We start from the raw sequence: 23,463 nt of genomic DNA on the forward strand, positions 1-23,463 counted from the left end.
GTGTTTTGGGGTGTGTTTTTGTGAATTAAACTTAAATCTAAAACGCTGACCAGGAATTAGGTCATGCCATAACTATGATGCAGCAAAGTGTTACCAACCACACAATTCTTGAAGTCTTGAATTGTTTTTTTACAACCTTTATTTGGTAACAAATATATTTCTAACATTACCGAACTTGTTTACTGTGAGTGAATGAATCGTAAACACACACACACACACACATACAGTAGCTCCAGTGACGCGATGTGGATTGTGAGCCTCGGGTCCTCCCTCCTGTGTTTCACATGATCTGTAGCTTTCACAGAGAAGAGGCAGGAATGTGGAGAGGAGCGACAACAGCGATGGCTGAGCGAAGCCTCGGTCCCTCCAAAATGCGTTTATTTTACACTGTGGCCATCTGGGTGACACTCATCCACTGCACCGATGGAATTCCCTGGACAGAAGAAAAGGTACATAAATCAAGAGGTCATTTCCCCATTGTGTTGTCTTAAAATGTTTGCCAGGCAGTCATGTGTTAATTGTATGTTTGAACACCCAGACAACTGTCTACAAAAGTGAACATTTTAAGCATGTAGGATTTTTATGAATGTATTGTCATGTATCCTCCTTTGGATGAAGTTTACATGAAGGATTGCAATTACGGATTAACTCAGTAGGCTATATCTTGTTTACTTCCCCCCCCCCCCCTAACTTGACAGCAAATCAACCATAACCCTGAACTGCATGATTAACTCCAATTATGTTTATATTCAAGATTCAAGGATTTTATTTTCATATGCACAGTAGCTACAGTAGGTTAGTCAATGAAATTCTTAGGTTCCATATATCGGACATATACTGTATATTGTGTCTCTGTAAGCATGTGTTTCCTTTCAAAATGGCAATCTATAGCTAGAATACTCATTATGAGAAAGGCAAAGTTCGCATACAGTGTTAATATGCATCATTTATGTATTCATTGTATTCTAGCACCTCTCATCAGGGGCATGCCTGGCCCCTCATGTTCTTCATTTGTGTTATTCTTCTTCTCTTCTCTATGCCTAGTTGCTATGGCAGCACAGTCATCGTCATTGATCCTCCAATTGCAGGTCTTGGTATTTATAGAGCTTAAGTGGACCCCCTTTTAACCCTCTCTGGACTCAGTGAGCCCTAGCTCTGTGACTGACTGTATTCTGTTTAACCACATAATTATACATGTGGAACTGTATGTCACTCTGTAATTACAGCCAGTCAGTGCGGGCCCAACTCAGGTTTCATACGTGAATGCTCATGTTAAGGAATGTGTCATCAGACAGTAAAGGGACACCATTTTAGGACGGCAAAGAATCCCCACTGTGATTTCTCATATAAATCTCAAGACTTAATGAAGCAAAAATGTTGTTACATGTTTTTGTGTTGTTTGGGTTTTGGAATGTTGGTCATAAAAAAACAAGCAATAGAGAAAATATGTCTCCATGGTCTCTGGGTATATGTGATCTGATTTTAAGCTATTTAACATCTTAAAGACTAAACAATTGATCGATTAAACAGTCAACAAAGGGCAGGGTGATATGAATAAAATCAAATATGACAGCATTACGGAACAAGTGCCACAATATAGATTTGTGACAATATTGTAGTGTTGACATTTTGGAAATATTGATCACTTTAATTACAGTAATGTCTATTTATGGACTAAGTGGGTACAGGCCAATAAAAGTAAAGCCAAATGTCTGGTAAATTCAGAAAATTACATTTCCTTACTGTAATGCAGCCTTTAAAACCAGGAAAATAAACATTTACAATATTCAAAATGTAAGATAATATATGCACTCGTATAACAATATCGATATATTGCCCAATCCTAAATCAACAGAATAATTGATCATTCAAATAATTGTCAGTATGGATTCTATAACCCCCGTATATCACATTGAGAACCTTTGAGAACACACAAACAGGCTTAACTCGGATATCCACCATCAGCTCTTTCCCTCTTGCTCTCTGTCGTTCCTCTCCGTTCAGTTAGTTACCAGGACAACCAGCAGGTGAACTTTGAGACCAAATGAAAAAGAGCCATGGGGATCGAAGAATCAATGTGTTTTTTTAACCTTATGGCTGTAATTTAGCAAACATTGAATTGGCAGCTCGAAACCTGCAAATCCACATTATGCTCCTTTGACTAAACAAACTGGTGTATTTGCTTTTCCTTTTATAATCATATCTTAGGGCACAGGAGAGCATGCAAGCACCCTTCACTTTCCTGTCTCTTTTTCTGAGGCCTTTTTTTACTAAAGTCGCCTTTGTGTGAATGTGAAAAGATCCAATCAGTGTTTATTCACACTGGTCTAATTGGACCTGCCTCTCTGCAAAGATGTGTGAGGGTATCATTTTTAAGACATTACCATGTATGTGATATGACAGTAGCTGACAGTAAAAAGTCCCTCTTGTGGTACATTTTCTCCTGTAGTAACTTATTAACTGGACAATCAAAAATCCACTTTTGACAGACCCAGTAGGTGGTTTCCAGTGATATGACAGTGTTGTGACACACAGTTGTTCTGCAGGATGTGTATCATCATGTTGCTCAATAGTAAAGCATCATAGAAAATGTTCCCAAATCCTATACTAAGAAGTAGTTGATGTCACAATCTGATGAAGGACCCAAATGCAGCACTCGAGACACCCAGGAGTATTGGTAATGTACTTTATTGGTAATAATACCAGAACAGAGGGATACCAGCAGAACAGTATCAGCCGGATGATGTGCAGGCAAACGAACCAGAGGACAGCAGGCAGAAGGTGAGTCAGGGCCGGGCAGAGGGTCAGACAGCAGGCAAAGGCAGGTCAGGGACAGGCAGGGTCGGGGAACAGGCAGAGCAGGCAGGTCAGGTACAGGCAGGGTCGGGGAACAGGCAGAGCAGGCAGGTCAGGGACAGGCAGGGTCGGGGAACAGGCAGAGCAGGCAGGTCAGGGACAGGCAGGGTCGGGGAACAGGCAGAGCAGGCAGGTCAGGGACAGGCAGGGTCGGGGAACAGGCAGAGCAGGCAGGTCAGGGACAGGCAGGGTTTGGGGAACAGGCAGAGCAGGCAGGTCAGGGACAGGCAGGGTCGGGGAACAGGCAGAGCAGGCAGGTCAGGGACAGGCAGGGTCGGGGAACAGGCAGGTCAGGGACAGGCAGGGTCGGAACCGGGTAGGCAACAAACATGTGAAAGACTAGCATAAAAACAAAGTACGATCTGGCAACGGGTGTGTGTCTGGTGAGGGTTTAAATACTGGCAGTGAAACTAATGGGTGCAGAAGAGAAAGAGAGTGAGCAAAAACGTAGGTGTGGTTAACAGGTGAGACAGGTGAATGGAAAACTACTGGTGAATGATGGAGCAGACTGTGACAGTTGATCTGAAAGTGTGTCATAATCTAATAGACACGGACAGTAAGTAGGAGTAACTAGAAGGACAGTCTCAAGCCCTATCTTGCAATGATTTTTGAATTAAATATCATTTTCTGAATTAGTTTTTTGGTTCCTCTCCCCAAATGTGGCATTGGGCAAATAACTTGCCTTTAATCCTTCTAATAATCACACAGACAAACTGTTTGGTGGAGGTGAATATTGCTTTGTAATTTGCTGTGTTTCATACTCTGTTTGCAACACTGCAATGCTTAACAGGGATCCGATCACATCACTGATGTTTAGCTGATATGATTACCTCGCAATAGTCTTTCTGAACATATTTAATTTCATCCTACAATAGAGCACGATGCTGTTTCTCATCCATTTTGTGTTGTCTTGTCTTGTTTGTCTTGTTCCTCTGGCTCTGTCCAGCTCCATCACCGAGCCTTCACTCTAACACGAGCTGAGATCAGCACGGCTGTGTCTCACACTGACCTGGAGCAGATGTGGCAGAGGGACCTGAGGCCGCTGCTGGTCACCAGGTACCCCGGCTCTGCAGGCAGCACGGCCGTGCAGGAGGTGAGTTTATTGATAGAAACTCTTATAGCTACAATATAGAACACTGTAAAGCAGGGATGTCAAACTCAAGGCCCGGGGGCCAAATCCGGCCCGTGACCTCATTTTCTGTGGCCCCACAAGAGCTTGCAAAGAATATGATATGTTTATTATACGGTTACATGCCGATTTACAGAAGCACATTGCCCATAAACTAAATGCATCTCAAATTAGACTTTTTTTCTCAGAATTTGACTTTCTTCCTTCTAAATATGCCTTTTTTCTTATAATGTGCCCTTTTCTCAGATTTTGACTCTTTTTTTTAAATGTCACTTCCTTTTAAAAAAAATGTCACTTGGTTTCAACTTTTTTCCAGCTTTTCTTTTTAAATCATTTTGTGACATTCTCACTGAAGAGACTTGCAATTATTTGCCCCAGACTTCTGCTTTCAGACGTAGTTAATTATGAAGTTATTACCCTATAATAATTCAATGCAGAGGCAATAATGTAATATAATGCATTATTTTATATATATTTATATATAAGTTACAACCGGCCCTTTGAGTGCAGCCATAATGCTGATGTGGCCCGCGATTAAATTGAGTTTGACACCCCTGCTGGAAAGTGTCTGCTGGAAATGATTGGGACTGTTCTATTAAGTACTGGTCAGGTGTAGCAAAGCAGTTGGGTACGCAAATACATGTTATTTAATTGGAATCAAGGCAAATCCCATCCCACTGTATTAAGAAGTCTTTAGAGTACTTCCCACAGAAAGACTTGGCGCCAAATGAAAAGGAAATGAGACAGCTTCATACATTTATGGCACTGATAAATCACTTACCCAATGATCTTAGTGGCTTAATTCAAGGAGGAAGTGGCACCACTGACTGGAAGGCTTATTATTTTCATATTAAGAATAATGCGTGAGGAACAGTGTGTAAAATCACACATTCATCTTATGATTAATGTGTGTATTTATGAATCTGAAGGCATCAATACAATCCCCGTTGATGTCCATTTGTTTACTACTTCATCAAGCTCAGGCCTGTAACAAAATGATAATATTATAATAGAATTTATTTTAATCTGATATACGTTGAAAAAGAGATATGTAACTTCCCTACTACCCGGCATTAAACATACATACACATATTTGTCAAAAATGGAATAAACAATATGAAAAAAGATACCATAACCTCATTTAAAACTCAATTTATTTGGCAACATCCAGGAACTTTATTCACATAAGCATATCATATTTATTAGGCCTCAATGTTTATCATAGGAAATACAGCCAATTCAGGAAGTTATTATAAAACGGTGTTTCATTCCTGAAGAATTAGGAACTAACAGGTGTAAAGCAGACTAATTTGTGTTTAAACAAGTTTAATGACCATAGACGTAAATCAACTTATTATTTAAGTGTGTAATAAAGTGAGTTCCCAGCTGATTCTTCATTACTAACATTACATCTTTGCATGTGTTCACAGCATATCAAAACCGTCCTGGCTGGCCTGGGGGCGGGCTGGGAGGTGACGGAGGATAAGTTCATGTCACAAACCCCCTACGGCCCCCTGCCCTTCACTAACCTAGTGGCCACTCTCAACTCATCAGCCACCCGCCAGCTGGTCCTGGCTTGCCACTACGACTCCAAGTACTACCCCCCCCAGTGGCACGGCAGGGAGTTCCAGGGAGCCACGGACTCTGCTGTTCCCTGCGCCATGATGCTGGAGCTGGCCCGAGCCCTGGATGTGGAACTGAAAGCTCAGAAGGTGGGTGTTCAATACATTACTGGTCTATCTGTGTGCCTGTGTAGATGTGTAAATCCCCTCCTGTAGGCTTTTAAACGACACTCATACTACCCTATTTGGAAGTGTGAATTTGTTTTTGTGATGGTGACCAGCGCTGACTTGTGGTCATGAATCACAGGCAAGTCATACAACAACATCACCAATGACCGTAAGCTCTGGGGAAAACAAGACCAAACATGTTGCAGACGGTTTCAGGAACTAGGTGATCATCACTATAGATGTGTTCATGTCACCCAAATATGAGAAACAGTTCAAGTTAAGTTACAATTGTTCATTTAATGTGCACATTTGTTGGCAAAGAAAGGCTTCGATCATGCACAAACAATGTACATTGAATATTTAATTAAATCAAAATCTATGTTGATCTAATTCATGAAATAGGGCAGAAGTCTAAAGGGATAGCTATAATAAAGACTTTAAAAGATATACAAAAATAAGTCGTTTGTGGCAGACCTGTACAGTGATTTAAAAATGAATAACTAAATGTTAACAGGAATGATTATGTCTATACGGAGACATAAAATATATGTGAAATATATACAGAGATGTAAAAAGGTTGTGAAAAATGTATAAAAGTATAAATATCAGTTAAAATGCACGTGTTAAAGCGGAGCCAGAAGAAAGTTTATACTAAAAAGTACAATTGATGGTTGATTTGTCAAGTGATCCAGTCACAAAAATGAAGATGCAGATAGACACATACAATTATATACATTATCCATTTCATTTAGTTTGTTGTTAATATAATTACTTTGTAAAGAACGGTCAAAGTAAATTGCCATGAACCTTTATGAATTTAAAAACATTTTACTAAAGAAAAAAAATGCTTTGTTTGAATTAAAACAAAAATCTATATATAATTGCTCCACAAACAAGTGCATCATAACACTTAGTATTCATGCAGCGCGCTCCTCGCTGCAGCTCAGAGGCCTGTCTGCAGCTCAGTGAGGTCTGACAGAGAGAGATCAGCCAGGGACGTGTTCATCAGACTCAGCCCGTCACAAAGGTCGTTGGGGGAATAGCAAATACAATACAAGCCATGGAGGCGGACACACAATCAATACCATAGCTGATAAACGACACAGAGGAGGATGTTAACTTCCAATCCAATACAAATTCATTTATAAAGACGACTTTAACAAAACATAGACTGAAGTTATGTGCAACTGTGAAATAACAACTATAAACACTGCACAAAGATTGATATAAAAGACAAAATGACAATAATAAAAACAGAAGGGCAACTTTTATACTAAATTAAAAGACAAATAATAAAGATGGGAATTAAAGCAGGCAGTATAGTGGCCAGCATTACATGAAAACTAGCAGAAGCATATATTTGGGGTGCAACAAAAACTGAGGGTTGTTAGAATATACTTGTATAGAGAATAATCACTAAATCCCCCATACATTCACAATAAATCAGTGAACTCTCTTTGTGAGTCATTTTAGCCACAATAATTGGGAAGTCAAAATCTGATACCTTTACACAGCCCTAATTTCACACTAAACCAAAAACCTCAAAACCACTAGGGGGCAGCAACATTCTGACTCAGAAATCCTTTATTAGTAATTTCCGTAATTTCCGCAAAATTTGAATAGCAGGTAAAAATCAGATATTAAATAATAAAGAAAGTAATGCACACATTAATAATAAATAAAGACAAATAATTACACAACCATGGTGAAAAATTAGTAGCAGTAAGTTCGGTAAACGTAAGATGGCATTGAAGTATTGTGACATAAAAGAATATAAGTTGGGACATTTATAAAAATAAGTATTTTTTACTTTAAAGTGATTATAGCGTACAAATGGCAGATAGTGTTTCTATTGCACATTGCAGGTTTATTGTACAGGATTGCATGAGTCTCTATTTGTGGGGGGTCTACCAGGGGTCTTCCAGGGGCTGTGGGGGTTGTAGAGTCTGACTGCTGCAGGAAGGTCTGCATTGAAGTCAATGCCTTGACTGTCCTCTGTTTACCCCCCATGCAGAGCTCCAGTGCTGACCTCACCCTGCAGTTGCTCTTCTTTGATGGCGAGGAGGCTCTTTTCCAGTGGACCCCCACAGACTCCCTTTACGGCTCCCGGCACCTGGCACAGAAGATGGAGGCCACCCCCCACCCTGCAGGAGCCACGGACACCAACCAGCTACACGGCATGGTACAACACAGTTCTTTTTTTCTGCCTAAACCACCTTAAAGGTCCCTACTCCTTTTCATCAATATAATATAATTCTCAGATATATACAAAACATGTCTCTGAAGTGTTTGGCTTCAAACACCAAACAGATCACCCATTGTAGCATCCCACAACCCCTCTGTTTCAGCCCCAAAAGTGCTGATTCTGGGTCTGTTACTTTAGAGGAAAATAAGCCACTCCCCACGCCCCTCTGCAAGTGGCCAAAAATCGGATCAGCTCATTTTCAGACAGGTTTTTATATACATTAAATGGATCAGGACAAAAAGAGAGCGAATCTTTTTTCCTGAAACTTTCAGGATCTCTTTACACAGAGGGGACACATGTTTATGTTTAAAAGACATTAAAAAGTGGATTTTGCATAATAGGTGACCTTTAAATGATTATAATCTCACTGAAAAACACACTTCTGTTAGCCTGCATCACTTCAAGCGCAACCTGCTAAGCACTGATCTTGTAGACAGACAAATTCCTAACAAGGCGGTGCATGTCTTAAATAGTTTTGTATTACCAAGGAATGTCAGATCACAAAGCTGGTCATTTTATCATCTGGGAGGGCTTGGGTGTCTTGATATTAAACATAATTGATTACACAGTATATGATAAGAAGATGTCAAGTTAATTGGTAAATGTTTCTGAATTGTAAGCGACTATCTACAAATGTAGACATTCCTGTGGAGATAAAGCAGACAGTCTCTTAAAGAAACGTGTGTGTGTGTGTGTGTGTGTGTGTGTGTGTGTGTGTGTGTGTGTGTGTGTGTGTGTGTGTGTGTGTGTGTGTGTGTGTGTGTGTGTGTGTGTGTGTGTGTGTGTGTACATGCGTGCATGTGTGTATGTTTGAGCATTGAGCAGTGATGTCAGTGTGTTGCACCACCACATCTCAAAGCAGGGTCTCTGAGGTGTGATGGGAACTGGCTTCTTAAGCTTTTACTATAACTTTTCTTCAGGATTTATAGAGTTTCTCATGAGAGATCACCAGACCTTGTTTCTTCTCCTCCAGGATCTGTTGGTGTTGTTGGACCTGATCGGGGGCCCGAGCCCGACCTTTGGCAACCAGTTCCCCAGCACATCACACTGGCTCTCTAGGCTGCAGAGCATCGGTGAATAATCCAAAGTTTTCCTACTATTGTACACACTGTGAAGAACTGTTTACTATGGTGAAGGTGTGCCACAAGTCACTTTAATCATGAGTCATTAATAAGGCAGTCATATTCAGACGATCATCATCGCTTAAGGGCAAATGTGGCAACTGTCAAATTATTGTGCATTTGTCCCATTGAAGCTCTTGTGTTGTTGTGCTTGCACTGTTTAGATTCTGCATATAGTGGATATATTGTGTATTTTCAGCCTAAAGAACTTATAGAGGATTAAAATCCTATTTCCTCACTCATTTTAGTAAGATAGATTTTTGTCCTTGGTTTTTCCTTTTTTTTTAATGGATCCGGTTTCCTTTAAAAACAATTATGTTATTAATCAGAATTTACAAACATTTAATCCATCAAAATGTGGTTACAGTTATGCAATGTGTAAGAAAGGAAAACAAAAGTAGCTTGAGTTGACAATTAAAAAACCATAAACACGAAATCAAGCAAAGCAAACTATTCAATACTTTTTTTACACAATTAAGAAATTATACCTTAGCATGTTTTATTTTTCTTTACTCTGAACTAACTCACTCTTTGTCTTCCCTCTTATATTCTCAGAAAAGCGTTTACACTCCATGAACCAGCTTGTGGATCATCCTGACAGCGTGCAATATTTCTGGCCCAATATACCGGTTGGTCACGTTCAAGATGATCATATACCATTCCTAAACAGAGGTAAACCCAACAAAGTAACACAAATACAGCAAAAATGATGACATATTGTATTTCTCTGTCCTCATCCCATGCTTTTCTCTCAGGTGTGCGCGTCCTCCATCTGATCCCCTCCCCCTTCCCGTCTGTATGGCACACGTTTGACGACAACGAGCAGAACCTGGATCGCGCCACCATTCAGAACCTCAACAAGATCATCCAGGTGTTTGTTCTGGAGTACCTCAATGCCAGACCCGCCGTCCCTTCAAACCCACAGAATGTCCCCTAAAAAGAAAAAAAAGCATTACATCTTTGACGTTTCACTGTAGTAAAAATCTGCAACAATATGTATCTCTTCTTGATCTTATCATTTCGACGTTGCCAGCTGTAAAAAGCATAGAGAATATGTTTAGAGATCTACATGCATATATTTTAATTTCTTGGTACGAACCTATTTCGGGGTATGTGAAATGTACTTTCTTCCAAAATAAGACTTCAAGACCCTGAGGCTTCATCTTCCCTTAAAGTCCCAGCAACAACATCAGTACACAGGATCTTTTGTGTGTTTCCTTTTACTACACTGCTCTCTTTATGTCAGCCTCCTCCTTTACACTGTGATGAGGCATCTTAGTGTCAATGCTAATGTCTAGGATCGTGTGCCTCAAAGAGAAAGAATAAGAGCAGTGTAGAGGAAATAAAAGAAAACAATAATGTGAACGATTAAAATGCCTTAACACCCTTTATTTTGAAAGGCCACATGTAAGTCCAGAGTAGCTATCTTTTTCTAGTCATGTAATACCATCCATAGTCTCTGATCTGTGATGTTGTGAGCTACATTTAAACAATATGGTGACACACACAGAAGGTGACATTTCCTCTCCTACAGTAAAACTGTTCAGACTGAAGCTGTCAGGGGCAGGAAGTGGCTTTATATGATTTAACAACATCTTTAGGCCTTCATATCCTGTCATCTTAGATAGCAAAGTGGAATACTTCCTGTACTGGTGTTTCTCCTGCCGTTGTTTATATGATATTATTAGCCTGATCCTAATGTAGATCCCAGAATAATATACAGTGCCAAACCTGGACTTCCTGTATTTTGATGCTGAAATAAATGTTGATTCAGAATACAAGCGAGGCCATGAAGAGTTTGCTTATCTTTGCGAGTCTTTGTTTTACTTTGAGTGTTTTGGGAGCTTTGAAAGAAGAAGTTGGTCATTGTGATTATCTAACGTGACCTTTTGTGTGAGGAAGTGCTGACTTTTTTTGTAATACAATCCTAGAACAACAATGATAGTGTAACCAATACAGCGCTCAAGTCTTCCTCCCTCTCTCAGCCTTAAAGCTTGGGCCCCCTCCTCCTCCACAGACCAAAACACACTTTCCATCCCTCCGTCTCACCTCCACAACAATCCCATGATTCCTTTAATCCTATCAGGGAGGACCTCCCCTGAATTCCACACCACCCTGATCGTGTTTAATGGAGCCCACTCCCATGAGAACAGAGAGTGGATCAGACTCTCCCATTTGCTGCAGTCAGACGCAAACGCACTGTTTATCTTGACTTAAAGAAGATAAAAAGTTACTCAAGGTGCACAAACTCTGAATGTAAACAATCGTAAAACTTCAGCAACTTGACATACTTTACAGAAATATCTTTGCTTCTTTTTTGTCTTGTACTTTGCTAACCATGATCACTCACTCACACACTTCTTGTCAAGTTTTCTATTCAAAGCCTACCTCAGGCATTATACCTGTCAGTCAACACCTATATTACTCGGTTAGGTTTTAATCTTTAATTAACTTTCATGTAAAGAAAGGACTCAAAATATGTCTCGTCTCAGTCAGCATGCTGGAACAGGGAAAAAGTAATTGTTTTATATCACTGTATTGGGTTTCCAATATATTTATGCCAGACAAAAAAGCATGCCAAGGTTTGACAGCAGCCGAGCTTTAATCTGCAGATGATTACAGTGCGGAGAAGCTTCCAGCTGTACCGCAATGGAGTGATAGGAAGGGCCGGGACTCTCCCATGAAAATAACAAGCCAGGAAAGGTTACTTAATGTTACATATCATAATAGTAAAACTGCCATCTTTTTCAAAGCCTCTTCAGAAGTTACAGGGCCAAAACAGGCTGGAGTTTAGTTTATTTAGAATAAGTATTTGGATATTTGGATTTGTATGCACTCTTTACCATGCACATATTGTCATTGACAGGAGAGAAGCACAATCCAAAAGGTTTTTTATTGCTTTATAATCAATCATAATAATAATAATTATCCAAAGCGACATACTAGTGCAATAAACCATAAAGATTCAAACTAAGGACAATAACAACAACAACAACAACAACAACAACAACAACAACAACAACAACAACAACAACAACAACAGTGCTGACATATTTACTTCAAACAAGCAATATCATTGTAAGTGCTGGTGAATAATTAAAACGAGCTAGTGGACCCTCGCAGATGGGGGTGCTGCAGCCCCCTCAGCATCCCCCCCTTCCTGCGTCCATTCGCGATGTCTCGCTGTCTCGCAAACCCCACGCATGCAAGCAGGAAATTAACCCAGCTCACACTGTCCGCTCCTCGCAGTAGCGAGCCGCGCAACGTCCCGCCAACACGGCACCCAGACCCCACGGCCCACGCAGCATTCTCATCTGTTTGTCCTTAAGTTACTGGTGTCATTTTTTGGTTACTAACGCCATTGTAACCAGTAGCGTGGCGTGGGGAAAAATGTAGGGGAAGCCCATTTTTTGGGTCGGGGGGTGGTCAATAACGTAACCAGATGAGTGATTACAGCGCCCGGTATCATTTGACACACATTTGTATCACACAGATGCAGGACTTGCACACGCCTGTTATCTAACCGACAGGTCCGCACGCACTCTCCAGCTGAAACTCTCTCCTTATTAATTTAAGCATTTTACTTATTAATGTATGCAGACAATCACACAATCTATGTGATTTTTGGATTTACCGTGCCTCTCAATTGCCCGTGACAGGTTGGCAAGGTCGATGAATCCTGAAGTTGCCCAAGGATTGTTCAGGGAGCACGAATCCTTGTCAAAAAGAAGACATGGCCAGCAAATTAGACGCTGAAGTTTAGCGCTTCCAGTTAGCCACTCCGTGCGGACATAATTGTCCTCATTGAACGTCCGATTCTCTCCCTTTTTCCTCTGCGTACACACAGCTCGAGTGCGGGCATTGGCCTGTCATCTGATTTAATTTGTAGTTGCTGCTGTAGCGGAAGTTTAGTAAAGTTATGTTTGATTAAGTACGCCAAATCTCCACCCTCCATAATACTTAATTTGCTTGATAATTTCTAACGGCGGTGATGACAGTTACAGTATTAAAACTGATGTTGATGTGATTTGATTGGATGGCAGTGTCCAATCAAATCGCCAGCCGCCAGCCGCCTCTGAAGGGAAGCAAGAGGCGGCTAGCTTCCCTTGGCATGGCCCTGACCAATCACAGGTTGGCAGGGGCATCACGTGGGCCTCATCTGATTGGTCAATCCCTCCATTTTTTTTCACCAAGGGAAGCTAGATTCGGCTGGCCTCCTCTCGCAACAGTGAGTGCAATCTACTGTTTCACCATAACATCTAGAGGGGCGCTGTTTGTTTCACTCTTTGTAAAATACTCAATGAGAATGGGGGAGAGCCGGGCCGGCAGCAACACACAGCAAAGGAGAATTATCGAAACAAAACAAAGTGTTTGTATTTATTTATTTAAATTATAACTACAATCCGAAAAAACAGGGGAAGCCTGGCTTCCCTTGGCCTCCGGGAGAAAACGCCACTGATTGTAACACATAATCACTGATGTTCCGCTGTAACCAATCAGAGCACAGTGGGCTCACAGGGAGGGGGGGGGTAGGGGCAGGAGCTCCAACAAGCCATTTAGGACACTACTATACAGAGATGCTGTATGTATGAGAAACCAATGTGAGTTTGGAAAATTGCACAATATAAATCTATTCTAGTAAACCTCAACAATGGAATTATGATCAGTAGACCTTTAACAATTAAATGAGATTGTATGACTTGCAAATAACTAAGTTACCAACAGAGGGCAGCAGTGAGTCACATTTTGTTCAGTGAAAAATAAAAGTTCTTCATACTTCTGAAGTTTAAATAGCATGCATGGCATGGATACATGTAGGCTATATAAGATGGAGACTGCAAACATGATTGATAACAACAGTAAAAACACCCTAATGAGTTTTTCATATAAATAAGCCATTATCAGCGTGCTCTAACTCATGAATTCAGAGATAAGATGATTGATGCACGTTGTACAAAATTAAGCACTGACATTCAATCTATTTTAATTATGTTGACAGACTCACATAATCTGTGTTTTTAAAACTTTTTTTGTTCATCCAGGAGCAACAAAATATAAATTGGGCATCACATTGTTTGATATGTACACGCCTCCAGTTTCAAATGAGGGCGGTGAACACGCAGACACTATCAACATCACACGCTGCATTCATTTCCCCTCCGTAATCTCTGGCATCCATGTCCTAAAACGGTAAACTGTTGACAAAAAGTGTATATCATTTTTGTATGTTCAATTGGTTTTGTTAATAAATGAGTATACAATTAGCTGTTGCAACATAAAGCAGAAAATGCTTGCTTTTATCAAAAAGAGGGAAATGCATCATCATAATTAGTTTCGATAAACATGCACACATGAGGAACTTTCATTAATATCAATGATTACTTAAATAAAATATTAATACAATGAAGGCAATATAAACTATGATATTCTTTCAGTGTGTATGTGGCTGAGAAAAGTGCCTTTCTTTAGGGCTTGCTTGGCCGTTTTGTTATTTAAGTTGTGATTTTTCCCAGTATTTCCAGTCGTACCTGAATGCAGCCTTGATCCCACACCGGAGGAGCTGGGGGATTGTGGACTGCAATTGCAGTCCAGCCTCCACTCACTCACGCGTGTACTGAGAGTTGATGTTCATTGAACACAAACAGAGGAGCAGCGCGGACCTGTTGAGGAGAATGTGACAGCAATTTATTTTCTGTTTAAATTGTCAAAACTCGTCGCCAAAATTTGGGACATTTCTGTCGCTGTATAGCTGTTAAAGTCGCCATGGAGCCGATTACGAAGTGGACGCCAAAGCAAGTTTTCGAATGGATGAGAGGTAAGTCCGGGGAACACTTTGTATGTTACGTTTATTAGCATGTTTTTGACAGAAAAAAAGCTCATTTACGTATTTACTGCTCTTCTAAAGCTTCTCTTTCTAAACTTCGAGTCGCTCTTCTGTTATCTCGAGCTAGTTTCGTAGAAACTGCTCTTGTGTCACCACATACCTCAACTGAAGCGCTTAACAATGGGACTTGTTTAACTCTCATTTAAGATTAAGCAAATTGAGCTATTCCGCTTATGCTAGCTGTTTAAACCCTCTTCATAAGTTAATATTACTGCTCATTGTAGCGTTTCAATGTTGTGTTTGTGTCACCTTTTTACTCAAAGCGACAAGCAATTAACTCCAACACTTTTGAAGAAAATACATGTTTTTTTAAGTAACATTGCCTAACCTTTTCCCCCCAAACGTTTTAATGTGACATTCCTGAAGTCAGTTCACTTAACCACAGAAACTCTTGTCTGTCATTGTTTTGCCTCAGGGTCTCTAATATAAAACAAGTATTGTTGTGTAACTTAACTAGTAAAGAATGACACTGAACACAGTCATAGCCCGCCTTACTCACTCATTGAACTTAATTCAATCAAATGTGACGTGTGACCAGTACTCATCTTCCCTTTATGTTGCAATCTTGCTCCCTCTGAAGAAGTCAAATGATTTGAATTCAACACACCTTTTAGGGACAATCTGCTCAAGTACTTTGGAGGCTGTGACACTATAACACTACCTGTTTCAGGTGCTGAGAGGAATGCCTGCTATGGTCATGACATCAGAACTATTTGAACCAGTGTTCGGTCACAGCCTAGCCATGTCTGGTGAGGGACACCCAATGGTATGTGAAGTGGAAATAGAGAGAGTGCTATTGCTCCAAATACATAAAAGGTGAAGTGTGTGTATACTAAATGGCAAAAAGAGTAATGGGCTGTTTATATGGCCCTCTGCTGTACTGTCATTGAGAAACTCCCTAAAACAAAACATAGAGGACTTCCTTTTTAATCTTGTAATAAGTCTTTTGTTGTTGTTTGGGGTTATGGTGGTGTTGTATAGCACAGTCTCTGCTGATTGGCAGCCCTGCCAGTGCTGATCTATAGTTGGGAGCTAAAGGGGATTGTGGAGGGGTTATTGTCAGTGTGTCCAGTGAAAACAGCCCAGCCATGGCACGCATGGATGGGGGATTAGTTGTCTACACAGGGCCCCATTGCTGTCAGTCTTCTGCACATCTGACTCAGCAGTTGTCTCTGTAGGTCTTAACCAGTGGATTTACGAATCGAAAAAACACGCTGGAAGTGAACTAACTAAAATGACAGCAGAACATTCTTGGGGGTATTTCATGCAACCCATTTGAAAACATGGTGCGCTCGAAAGTCAACAGAGCAGATGATTCAGCCTTGCAAAGTCATGACTAAAATGTGACTTTTCACATTGTGGTCAATCAAGGCTAAATGCTAAGGCAGTGTCAGTGGGTGGAGACTGCAGCTACTTTGCAAGAAATTCAATCTGCCTTTTAAGCAACGACGGCCACAAAACAAATAAAGCTGACAATCAAAATAAAGGGCTGCTTGTTGTCAACAGTTAAATCACTCCATTGATGACTAATTGGTCTTATAGCTTTAGGGTCAGTCTAGTCTTAAGAATGTTTTTAGGACTAATATCTTGAGCGCCATTTAACATTACATAAACATCATTAGCTTGTCCTTAACAGGGCTTGGTAGACTATTCAAACGTTGAAGTTCCAGCTCTTGCTCGTGTATCTAAGGGTCCAAGTATGGAAGCTAAAAAGCCCTTGTGTTGTCATCAGTGACCACTTCACGCAGCCACAGTATGGCATGTTGCCACTGATGTTGTTTACCTGAAGGAAACAACTTTGTAATCCTTTCATACCAAAGACAAACAGCATCACACCAAAGTAAAACCCATGTCGAGAGCACGGTCATGACCTGTTCACAGCAAACACGGGTGTTGCTCGGTTGTTGCGCCTGCGTGAAAGAAGTCAAATTAAACTCCAAGAAAGCACTGCATGATGATTTCTGCTCTCATTTGACTCCGGTTGTTTTCTTCAGTAGGACAGGGACTGCTTTTGTGTATTGAAGCTGTTGTTAATCGCATTGTTCAGGGAGATCAAGCAGTGGTTGGTGGATGTTTACTGCCAGTGAAAGGGCATTTGGTTCTTTCTTTGTGTTATGGGGGACTGGAGATGCCCTGAAGCGCATTTCCTTCACCACAAGCTCTGATCTTCCAGCTGGACCTGTGGTGTCCTGTGATAGGTATTCCATATGTCATGAGTAGGTCCCCTAGGCAAATAAGCACTCTTCTAATGACAGCATGGATGTCACAGAACTATGTTTGTCTTTTAACAGTATATACATTACATTTTGTGGGTTTTTTTTACACTTCTTTTTAAATGTAGGGTTAGATTTGAAGATGTTCTACATAGAGACATTACCCATGTTTTCGAAGTCAAACGTTTAAGTTGCTGTTAGTCTTTTCCCAAATATAGTCCTGAATCCACTTGGGTAACACTTCAGCTAAGAATGGCTAGCACTGTTGAGAGAATGTTTGGCCCAAACTAAGCTGAATAGTTTTTCATTTACACACTTACTTTATGTAGTCACTGGGAGCAAGACTGCCAAGTTTTAACAAGCAAACCTGCACCGCTACTGTCTGACTGAGTAGCTTTCATCCAGACTCAGTTCAGCACGCCATGGAAGTCCTCCAGCATTTTCTAAACTTAAATACTGGCTAATCAAATTTCAAAGTCCTGTATACATGGATTAAGCATGTGATGGGTTTATTTTGAGCAAGAATCCATCATTGAAGTCCTGCTGATCAAGTGGCCCAACATCTATCTCATAGCCCTTTTTTGGCACACGTCTACAAGTCCAGGCTATATTAGTTTATCAGCACTGTAATGGAGCTACAGTTGCATGTCTTTTTTGTGAATGTTGCCTATTAGCGGAAGTCTGATATGAATGGTCAGATAAGGGTTGAACACTATTCCTTCCCCACGTCATGTGGATGGAAACACAAGGGTGTGAGTGTCTGTATCCTGCCTCTCGAATGCCACCTAAGTGCCAAAGAGGCAATTAGGTCGACACAAAGGTGACAAACATGTGCTAAGTGCGTTTTTTCTTTGACCGAGGGTGCGCACGGAAAAATAAAAGTATTGTGTCCGAGTCAACACGCGCCGATTGATGCCGCTGATGGGTACCTTCAGCAGCCTTATCTGTGGAGGTGATAGTGAGGTGTGGGCAATGATGGCTCGTGATCCTTATCTTGCTAAAAAGAGAGACTTCCCAAACTGGAGTGTGAACAGACGCTGTGCAGACGCCTCACCCCTATTAAGGAATCCACCGCCTCTGTTTTAGTACCGGCGCGATCGGACAAGTGGAGTTCTATGTTTGGATAGCCTCCACAGCCATCATTAATCCATATTAGCAACCCTTACACTGCCGGTTGCGGGTATATGCATTACGGAGGGCAGTTGGCAAATTAACCTAAACATAGGCTCTAAGAACAGCGGAAATCTGTATGCCCTTTCCAGTGGCCTCATATACAAGGAAGTAACAATTTGCAATAATTTATTCAATTAAAAGACAATCTTCCTTTGACATCCCTTAGTTAAAACCCCTGTCTTTGTCATGTACCAGTTTCATACAGCCATTCAGCGTCTGAAAATCGAGCCATTGTGTTCTATTGATGAGCAGATAACCACGTTACCTTTCCATAGAAATGCCCCTTAGAGTTCAGGGGAAGTGCTGTAAGAGGATTCCCCCCGGGGAGAGGTCACTGAAAGGGACTGCTGTGGTTTCGCTCCGCGGCCTGTTTCTCACACGGCCTGGTGTCCCATTCTTACAGCCTCAGGACACACATGTGGAGACCTTTTAGAGAAATCATTAATAGTTAATGTCACACTTCTAATCTAGCGATGAGAAAACCAAGACAAAGCAACTTTACATTCACTTGAGCCTAAAAACAATGCGTTGTTGTTTTGTTTGGATCCTCCATGTGCCTTTTTATAGGAGGGATGATTTTTATCAGTAAACCAAAGTCAGTTAGCATTTGCATGAACGGTTGGTCGTTCATTGCCAGGGAAGGAGACCAAGTGTCGCCCTTTACGCACGCCATCCTGGGCTGGACCAGTTTGCTATTTCATTCAAATCTAAAATGTGCATTGCAAATCTCCCAGATGATCTGAGCTTAGCAGGACCTGCAAGCTATTTGGCCGTGCTATTCCCTAAGAGCGTCGGCTCTGTGTAAGCCATAGGAATAAACGCTCCAACCTGAGGTGGCACAGCGGGGGCAAGTGCAAACACTGGTCACATGCTGACTGACCTCTCGTGCAGGGATGTCAAGTGCGCGCGCCTGCTCACACTCACTGGTTTGTTAAGGCCATCGTGATTGTGACTGAAGAGTCACTCTCCCTGGGATTTAAGTTTGTAAGATGTAATTAAGTCTAAATGATACTGCACCAAATCTATGCTCGTACAGTAATTCAATGTGGTGCAGAGAAGGAAAAGGGAAGTGAATGGCTGTGTTGGTATTGCCTGCAAGGCTAATGCAGGTATGCTCAAATAACCACAGAACATGAGGAATGCAGCTAGCAAACCAAACGAGCAGCCTTGCGAATAAGCAGTCAAAACAGGTCACACATGTCCTTTGTTGCACTTGGGGCCACTAGTTGCTTTTAACGGATTTAAAGTCAAGTCGACGGTCCCCCTCGCTGACCAAATACACACAGACCTCTTTTATCCTGCCACCAGCTTACACTGTAATGAAGTGTAATGTCATTACGACTATGAAGTGATTTGGAGATTTACAAAGTGCTACCCACTTTTGGGTTTAGCCGGGCACTTGGGTAGATGCCAGATGAGAGCTTGTTCAAAACATGTTCAGACTAGTCCATGTTTTCCCAGTCCTCGGCTCCAGAGAGACTCACTGAATTCCTGTCATGCTTTTCACACAGTTTAAAAGTGGCGTCTCTTTGGGATACCATCTTATGGTTTGATTTAATAATCTTCTAACTCTAATTTGCATTCCATAGTTTTATAATTGCATAATAATAACACTGTGTTGGTATGTTATTAGTATTCTACGGAGTCTTTTATGGTTAGTCGGTCTCCTTGTATTCATATTTCAGCTTGCTGTGTATCTTTGAAGTCTATGTACTAATGACATTAGAGAGTGCTGATAGATAAGGCAGCTGTAATGAAGCAGTCTGTGTTTTAACAGCATTGATGAGCCCACTGTCAGCATGGCTCCACGGCACCCTGACAGGATGAAGGTGTTTGTTTGAAGCAGAAAACTAAAAACACACCTGGATGATTAAAGGGAAGCCCCATACTTTCTTTGTGGTGCACAGGTCCACAGCACACAAAGGATCATATTACTCTATTGTGGAATGCTTAGGTAATAAAGCCAATAAGGAGACTCTATTGTGCTTCTGTTTTCATTTTGTTATGGTTGGAAATCACCAAGGGAGTCCACAGACAATTCTAAGAGCAGTGGAGTCATACATAATAATAATAATAAATGATATTTATATAGCGCCTTTCAAGGGACCCAAGGTCGCTGTACATGGTACATGCTGTGCGTTTCAAGAGAATCCCCTCACTCTCTGTCCATCTTCCTCTGGACTTCCCCATCATAGGTGAATCGTCAAGAACAACAAACATGTGTCGTTTGTTCCCTTCTTGTTTCCCGACAGTCAAAGCGTCATATTTTGTACTTATCAGAACAGAGGTGTGACACATGCACCCTGACATGCTTTGTCAAATTTGGAATTTGTTGTGAAAGCTACCTACTTAAAGCTTAACCTACTGAACTTAAAATCAACGACATGGTTTGCGGAAAACTTGACAAATCTCATTCTCGTGTCACAAGTCAGCTATGCCTGAAGGTTCAAAAGTTTCAAACAAAGCCATTTGTTCCCGTGAACTCCATTCAATTGGTTGTACACAAATATATTAATAGTTTTTTTTAGTTTGTTTAAGCAGGGAGTGGTTGCTCCTCTTTTAAGAGAGATTCTGTTGATCCTGCCTTTTGTTCCCATTGGTGCAGACGCTGCAGAAAAGCCTCTCACCTGCCCTTCATCTGTTTGTATGTGCCACTCTTTCCAGTCAACAGCACATTTATCATTTATAGGAACACAACTATCGCTGTCATGGCTGTGAGAGAGACCCACAACAGGTGCTGGTGAGAGCACAAACAAACCTCACCTGCGATTGGGCGTGAGTGTGTTTTTGTGGTGGGGGAGATTAGCATGAGTGTGTGTGTTCCTGAAGAATCCGTCACTGGTTGAGAGCATCACAACTAAATGTGGGGACGCATTTTGGAAAGTCAGTAAAGTCACCACAGTACAACATGCAGTGGGTGAATGTGTGTGTTACTGACGCCCTGTCATTGAAGATGACTCATCCACCCCCCTCGCAGCCAGGAGAACAGGATCAGCTACACAAGGCCCCACAGATAATAGCGGCTTGTTATATACGCTATTTCTGTCGTAATAATATGTAGCGTTTTTAGCTTGAACATTTCCAAAAATGACAAGATCTAGGCTATAACAACCCCACCATCATATTTACACCAAACTACTTCAAAGAAATACAGTTTTTAAATGAAAACCTATAAACTTAACAGTTAACCTGTTTCCTTTGCCTTGGAGAGAAGGAAACCTCTGCGTAGTATTCTGCTCCTGATAAATCCACTGCAAAGCTGACCACAAACTCCCATGATCCCTTGCTCATCACAACTCCACCATCGTTGTTGTTGTTTCATTTGAGAGACCCCTAGCGGCCTATTGTACATATTGTGTACTTTGAATGGGACTTTGTTGATCAGGTGTTGAATGTATGTGTTTTTGTGAGGCGTGTTTGTGTTTCTGCTGTTTTTACGTGTCTTTATATAGAGAGGGTAGATGCACTAATGATGCTCTCAATCTTTTTGACCTCAGTCTCCTCCTCCCCTGACCTGGATACCATCCAGCTATAAATCCTTGGCTTGTGGTCAAATGTTCCTTTTCCTTCTCTACCTCTTGGCCCAATTCAGCCTCCTCCAATTTCCTCAAACCTCTGTTCCCCCGGTCCAAGCCCCCCCCCCCCCTCCACTTCCCGTATCACTATAGTAACCATATTTTTTTTTTACATCTCTAGCCAATGCCTCAGCTCTTTATTGGCAACGATCATGCCTGAGGTGGTGACCACCAGTAACACTTTGTGCTGCCACAGCAAAGTACTTCTGCTGTGTTTAAACATGGATATAAAGCAGGCAGCTAGCTCAGATTAGCGTGTGGACAGACCAGGCTGAGAAACGGATTTCCGCTGTGCCAGGGTCAGAGATGGACCCTCTGTCGGTTTTGATCGAGTAAATCCTCTGCTTGGCTCGGCTTGCCAGTGGGATCTTTTTACTTTTTCAGCCAGGCTAAAAAGCAACCAGGTTCAAGAGGGGGTTTACCCTCTGGGAGATTTATGGCAATTAGCAGGTTCTTATCCAAAGATGCTTATGGGGATCCACATTAGATAAGAAGAAAGTTCTCCACTCAGCCATACAAGCCACAGGGGCAATGTGAAGATATCTTTAGTTTAATTCTTTCCGTCTGCATATCTGTGTCATAAAAGCAGAACTCAATAATAATAGCACAATGGATACAAAGTTATGTTTGACTTAGCAAGAAAATATGCCCTCATGCGGTGTTAGCCTGACTGCTAGCACACTATTCCCATGACTGGCTAAATGAGTGGGGCACATTTCCTCCCCGAAACCATGTTCATCTTAATTGTGGTTTCCATAGGCAGCTATTATGGTGCTGGTAAATTGCTCTGTAATCAGTGCGTAGGGCCACCCTGATCATACACATACATGTGACGAGATGAAAGCACTAAACTAAGTTCCCAGTGTTTTTATAAAAAAAACTATGACATGTTTGTGTCTCACTGGCTATGACTTTGAACCCAGAGTTATGTTTGATGGTGGATGTCGCCCCTTAAAGTCGCCTTTTGTTCCCCCAGTGTTTTGCCTTTTTCCCTCCATCCCTTTCTATTTGTCGAGAACAAGTCTTTAATTATAGTTTTCTCTCAGGGAAATAATTTAAAGGTTGCAGCAAAGTGAGTGTTTTGGAAACCCTGTTGACACACAAACAGCGCCGTCTGTTGTGACTCTCAGGCCACACGGAGCGACTGTCCTTATTGCCTTCTGATTTAGCACCTATTGTGATTCAAACTGGAAAACACAAGACCATTCCCAGACTCCAGAAGTGGCAGTCTCTATTGTATTGCGCACTTTCAAGATGCAAAGACTGTGACTATCTTGGGATACTTGTCAACAGGCGGAACCGCCACAATATGAATGTCGGTGGGGCCAGGAAAGATTGTGGTGGGTGGAGAAGCAGGACCTGGACTGTGAGGAGCGAAGGAGGGGTGGGTGGAGAAGCAGGACCAGGACTGTGAGGAGAGAAGGAGGGGTGGGTGGGTGGAGAAGCAGGACCTGGACTGTGAGGAGAGAAGGAGGGGTGGGTGGAGAAGCAGGACCAGGACTGTGAGGAGAGAAGGAGGGGTGGGTGGAGAAGCAGG

General features: G+C 41.6%; 2 protein-coding genes across 2 annotated transcripts in view; both read left to right on the forward strand.

The window, feature by feature from the left end:
• Nucleotides 1-229: 229 nt before the first annotated feature.
• Nucleotides 230-10,862, forward strand: LOC117550041 (glutaminyl-peptide cyclotransferase). Its single transcript, XM_034222326.1, has 7 exons — nt 230-449; nt 3,803-3,949; nt 5,416-5,697; nt 7,730-7,897; nt 8,934-9,033; nt 9,637-9,753; nt 9,837-10,862. Exons 1-7 carry the CDS (start codon nt 285-287, stop codon nt 10,016-10,018), a joined length of 1,161 nt encoding a protein of 386 aa, XP_034078217.1. The 5' UTR covers nt 230-284; the 3' UTR covers nt 10,019-10,862.
• Nucleotides 10,863-14,594: 3,732 nt separating this feature from the next.
• The window catches only part of LOC117549904 (connector enhancer of kinase suppressor of ras 3-like), a 34,659-nt gene continuing 25,790 nt past the window's right edge, over nt 14,595-23,463 (forward strand). The window contains 1 exon segment of the mRNA XM_034222031.1: nt 14,595-14,896. Within this exon segment, the coding sequence (XP_034077922.1) occupies nt 14,845-14,896 (52 nt within the window). The 5' untranslated portion in view covers nt 14,595-14,844.

Source organism: Gymnodraco acuticeps, unplaced genomic scaffold (genome assembly GCF_902827175.1).
Source record: "Gymnodraco acuticeps unplaced genomic scaffold, fGymAcu1.1, whole genome shotgun sequence".
Taxonomy (NCBI): Eukaryota; Metazoa; Chordata; class Actinopteri; order Perciformes; family Bathydraconidae; genus Gymnodraco; species Gymnodraco acuticeps.

Excerpts from the sequence above, each read along its gene's own strand:
- LOC117550041 (XM_034222326.1), top strand. The coding sequence starts at position 285 with ATGATCTGTAGCTTTCACAGAGAAGAGGCAGGAATGTGGAGAGGAGCG. Across the intron at positions 450-3,802 it reads TTCCCTGGACAGAAGAAAAG|CTCCATCACCGAGCCTTCAC; the intron begins GTACATAAATCA and ends GGCTCTGTCCAG. Across the intron at positions 9,034-9,636 it reads CTCTAGGCTGCAGAGCATCG|AAAAGCGTTTACACTCCATG; the intron begins GTGAATAATCCA and ends TTATATTCTCAG.